At 41.2% G+C, this 5,024-nt stretch overlaps 1 protein-coding gene across 2 annotated transcripts in view; it reads left to right on the plus strand.

Annotated features, from left to right (window-relative positions):
- Positions 1–5,024, plus strand: part of LOC142368943 (uncharacterized) — a 145,276-nt gene extending 140,252 nt beyond the window's left edge. For both annotated transcript variants that reach the window (XM_075451161.1, XM_075451160.1), the window contains exon 3: positions 3,282–5,024. In XM_075451161.1, coding sequence (XP_075307276.1) covers positions 3,282–4,568 — 1,287 coding nt within the window. In that variant the 3' untranslated portion in view covers positions 4,569–5,024. The remainder of the gene's footprint in view (positions 1–3,281) is intronic.

The raw sequence follows: 5,024 nt of genomic DNA on the forward strand, positions 1-5,024 counted from the left end.
ACATTTGCATCACAAAACCCTCCCTCCAGAAAAAGTCACAGCTCACATCGCTTGGCCCTATTTTCTCTCCCTTCGTATCACTGCCTGCTGTGTAAACCGTGCAGACCGAAGTGCAGCCCGAGCACTCCCCTGCTTCCGAGCAGCAAACACCGTAACAGCTGCGGCTATCGCTAGGTGGCTGTTAGCATTGATATGAAGGGAGGCAAAAGTAGTGAGGGATACTCCATCATACTTAGCTGCCTTCCCTCTAATTTTTCATGTGTCTGGGCAAACACACCAGCTCCCTGAGCACACTGAGGAGCACTGTGAGCAGCATCAGATGTGCACGCTGTGGCCACACACCTGAATCACACCTGTTCAAAACCCTGGATCATAGCCAGTTACATGGCTTATTAAAAGAATCAAATCACAGCAGCAGTTTCCATTAGTTTACTTTTAATAAAAGCGATTTGGCCTACTTAAAATGAAAAAGACAAATATCTTGTTGTTCATGAGATGTGTAGTATGTTATGTTATATGTGAGAGTCATGCTTGCAGCCTTGTTTTGCAGAGTAGACCTTTCTCACTCGAAAAAGAAAAAATCTGACCGAGTTTCAGCGCTTGTTCTTCTGTTTGCACTCAGACAGCCATTCCATCCTAAAAGAACCGCATTTCTTTTTTACTTTGGCTCGGTGAGTGGATGTGTCGCTGGCGCTGCCCGTTCGTTTCGCCATGATAAGGGGTTGCGTCTCACTGTTAGCTAGCTAACCTGCACGGCGCGTATGGGCAGGGCACATATGCAAGCACCATCAATGCTCTGATTGGCTGCATAGCGCAAGTAAGCCGTATCATTGGCTGAACACCTGTCACTCACTGCGTTATATTGAAAAATGGTACAGAAAAACACAGTATTGGTCTAATTAATTACATTAGATTAGGTCAAGTATTAGATATGAATTAATACATTTATGGTGAATTTATTTTATGAGCTGCATAGATTTTCTTGTGCGCTGAGACTGTGCGAGCAGATTTCCTCCCGGGCTGACAATAACTGACAGTAAAAGTTATAGCAACTGCAGTTGCTATAAAACAAAACAAACAAACAATATATATATATAAAATAATAAATGAAATAATTAATTAAATAAAATTCAGCTGTAAGCTAAACTAAAAAGGTGGGTCTTGAGCCTTTTTTTAAAAACATCAACAGTCTCTGCAGCCTGAGGTTCTCTGGCAGGCTGTTCCACAGACGAGGTCCATAATAGTGGAACGACGTCTCACCATAAGTTTTTGTTCTAACTTTAGGAACAACTAAAAGGCCGGTACCAGAGGACCTCAGGGTCCGCGAGGGCTCATAATTTAAAAGCAGATCAGATAGATAAGAAGGCCCAAGACCATTAAGACATTTATAAACAACTAAAAGAACCTTAAAATCAACCCTGAAACGCACGGGGAGCCAATGCAGCGATTTTAAAACTGGTGTAATGTGTTCCCGCCCTCTGGTCCTCGTCAGCACACGTGCAGCTGAATTCTGTATTAATTGTAGGTAATGAATACTTTTTTTGGGAAGACCAGAAAGCAGGGCATTACAATAATCTATTCTACTAGAAATAAAAGCATGCATCAGCTCCTCCGTGCTGGCAAGAGAGAGAAATGGGCGGACATTTCTAATATGTTGGATAAAATCCAGCTCAGAGTCAAAAAGAACACCCAGATTTTTTACATGTTGAGAAGATTTAAAGTTTTGTAGTTTGGGTAAAATGATCTCTCTCTTGTCTTCAGGACCAATAATTAAAACTTCAGTCTTGCCCTGGTTGAGCTGTAAGAAATTCTCTGCCATCCATGACTTTATATCTAAAATACAGTTTAAAAGAACGTTAACTGGTTCTAGGTCATCAGGAGACACGGCGATGTAAAGCTGTGTATCATCAGCATAGCTGTGAAAACTGATGCCATGTCTCCTGACGACATCCCCAAGCTGCAGCATGTCTAAAGACAAAGCGTGATCGTGCCTTTGAGGTTGTGGCTCAAACTCTTTGGAACTCTCTTCCTCTCTGTCTACGGTCTGCAACTTCTTTAGACATTTTCAAAAAGAATCTGAAGTCCCACCTATATAAAATACCTTTTATCTGTTCTTAAAGTGCCCATCTGCTCTGTAGCCTCATGCTTTTCTGCATTTACTGTGTTTTCTTATGTGTGTATATGAAATGTTGACTTGCATCGTATTGTGAAACACTTTGTGAATTTTATTTTCTGTGAAAGGTGCTATACAAATACATTTATTATTATTATTATTATTGTTATCTAAGCGAGCCTTAATGTCGTTATTTTTCAGAATATTAGACCTTCTAGATTTTGGATTTCCTCATTCAGGAATTGTTGCTGGCTTTTGGGTATGAAGTAGAACTGGTGACCTCTGGTGGATACCATTAAATGCTTCCTCTTAATTTTCCATGAGCACAAGATAAAATTGTGATCTGACAGGCCAGATAATAGATTAAAAGTCTTAGAGATTCTTTCAGGATTATTAGTAAATATAAGATCAATTGTTGTATTTGACGTATTAGTTATTCTTGTCGCTCCTTTTATAATTTGTCTCAAATTGTAATTTTTTTCCTGACTTGATGTTCCAGTTGATATTAAAATCAGCGAGTAGGATGATTTCCTTCTTCGAGTTTCAGTGATTTAAGATTGTCTGAAGATGATCATAAAACACATCCTTTGCTGAGGTGGATCCACACAAATCGCAGTAAAAGACATTGCAGAGCAGAGTGATGCATTTAGACCAGTACACTCAGCGTTAACGTCTTTAGGCCACCTTATTAGTTCATGTTGAAACTTCTCTCTGACAGATTAATACTCCCCCACCCCGCCCTGCTTCTCTAGCCTTTCTAAATACATTATATCCTGGAATGCTGCTAGCTGCTGTAGATGATGATGAATGTGTCAACCAACTTTCAGATATTCCAAGTGTATCAATATTAGAGTCACTTAATAAATGTACCATTTGCTTAGTTTGTGTTTTTCCTGGTTAAAAACAGCAAAGTGTTTCCTGGTTTCATCTCCTCTCTCTGAGCTGCAGAGTTTACTGCTTAAAAAGCTGAACATGTGTAGAACACATCAGAGCACAGTGCTGATAGCTGAGGGCACTTATAAACGCACCCTCAGCGTTCACGTTTGATCTGAGATATTGAGACCTGTGTGGCTCGGTCTGTCCAGCTCCAGTTAGAATATGTTGGTTAGCGTAGGTTAGCTTAGAGAAATCTTTTGTGTGAACTTCAAAAGGATCTCTGTCATTACAGAAACGTAGAGCCCAAGAGGGATCCAGATGGCACTGCTGTAAGGACTGTGGGAAAGTTATCAAACAATCAAATCTGAGGTATCATCAGAGGCTTCATACAGGAGAGAAGCCATACAGCTGTGACCAGTGTGGGGCAGCTTTCATTGCATTATCTGATCTAAAGAAACACCAACGTATTCACACAGGAGAGAAACCTTTCATCTGTGGTCAGTGTGGGGCAGCTTTCACTGCATTAGGTAGTGTAAAGAGACACCAACGTATTCACACAGGAGAGAAACCTTTCATCTGTGACCAGTGTGGGGCAGCTTTCACTAGATTATCTCATCTAAAGAGACACCAACATATTCACACAGGAGAGAAGCCATACAGCTGTGGTCAGTGTGGGGCAGCTTTCAATGATTTATCTAATCTAAAGACACACCAACGTGTTCACACAGGAGAGAAACCTTTCAGCTGTGGTCAGTGTGGGGCAGCTTTCACTACATTATCTAGTCTAAAGACACACCAACGTATTCACGCAGGAGAGAAACCTTTCAGCTGTGGTCAGTGTGGGGCAGCTTTCACTGATTTATCTAATCTAAAGAGACACCAACGTATTCACACAGGAGAGAAACCTTTCAGCTGTGGTCAGTGTGGGGCAGCTTTCACTACATTATCTAGTCTAAAGACACACCAACGTATTCACGCAGGAGAGAAACCTTTCAGCTGTGGTCAGTGTGGGGCAGCTTTCACTGTATTATCTCATCTAAAGAGACACCAATGTATTCACACAGGAGAGAAACCTTTCAGCTGTGGTCAGTGTGGGGCAGCTTTCAATAGATTATCTAATCTAAAGACACACCAACGTATTCACACAGGAGAGAAGCCTTACAGTTGTGGTCAGTGTGGGGCAGCTTTCACTACATTATCTCATCTAAAGGCACACCAACGTATTCACACAGGAGAGAGACCTTTCAGCTGTGGTCAGTGTGGGGCAGCTTTCACTCAATTATCTCATCTAAAGAGACACCAACGTATTCACACAGGTGAGAAGCCTTTCAGCTGTGGTCAGTGTGGGGCAGCTTTCAATGATTTATCTAATCTAAAGACACACCAACGTATTCACACAGGAGTGAAGCCTTTCATCTGTGGTCAGTGTGGGGCAGCTTTCACTCAATTAGGTCATCTAAAGGGACACCAACGTATTCACACAGGAGAGAAATCTTTCAGCTGTGGTCAGTGTGGGGCAGCTTTCACTCGATTAGATAGTCTAAAGAGACACCAACGTAGTCACACTGCAGAGAAATGATTGGCTTAAATCAACAACAATTTTTACGGCAGATAAGCAAACATTCACCTGGGAGCAGCAACTGGAACTACCAATCAGAAGCCTTGCCTTTGTTCAGATTAAAAATCTTCTTTGTGGATTACCACCTTCTCTTGTAAGGACTTTAGTTCTGAATGTTCTGTGGGGAGCACATGTTTGAAGAACCATTGAAAGTGCTTTATAATTTGTTGGGATTGCTTTAACTGGGGACGGATCTCCCGACGTTCAAGACAAACATGGCATCAATAGTGAGTTGATGGACAGAACAAAATGCAGTCTGTTTGAAAGTAGAAACATGTTTATTCTGTTATACTGAACATATTTGTTTTGTTTAAAGTTAAGATCCACAAAGTAGCTTTGCATCAGCTGTGGGTATTTCTGTAAACATCTGAAGAAGCAATATATCATTTCAGTTTGATGTGAAGTCGAGCTTTACAC

The sequence above is a fragment of the Odontesthes bonariensis genome, chromosome 19 (genome assembly GCF_027942865.1).
Source record: "Odontesthes bonariensis isolate fOdoBon6 chromosome 19, fOdoBon6.hap1, whole genome shotgun sequence".
In the NCBI taxonomy this organism is placed as follows: domain Eukaryota; kingdom Metazoa; phylum Chordata; class Actinopteri; order Atheriniformes; family Atherinopsidae; genus Odontesthes; species Odontesthes bonariensis.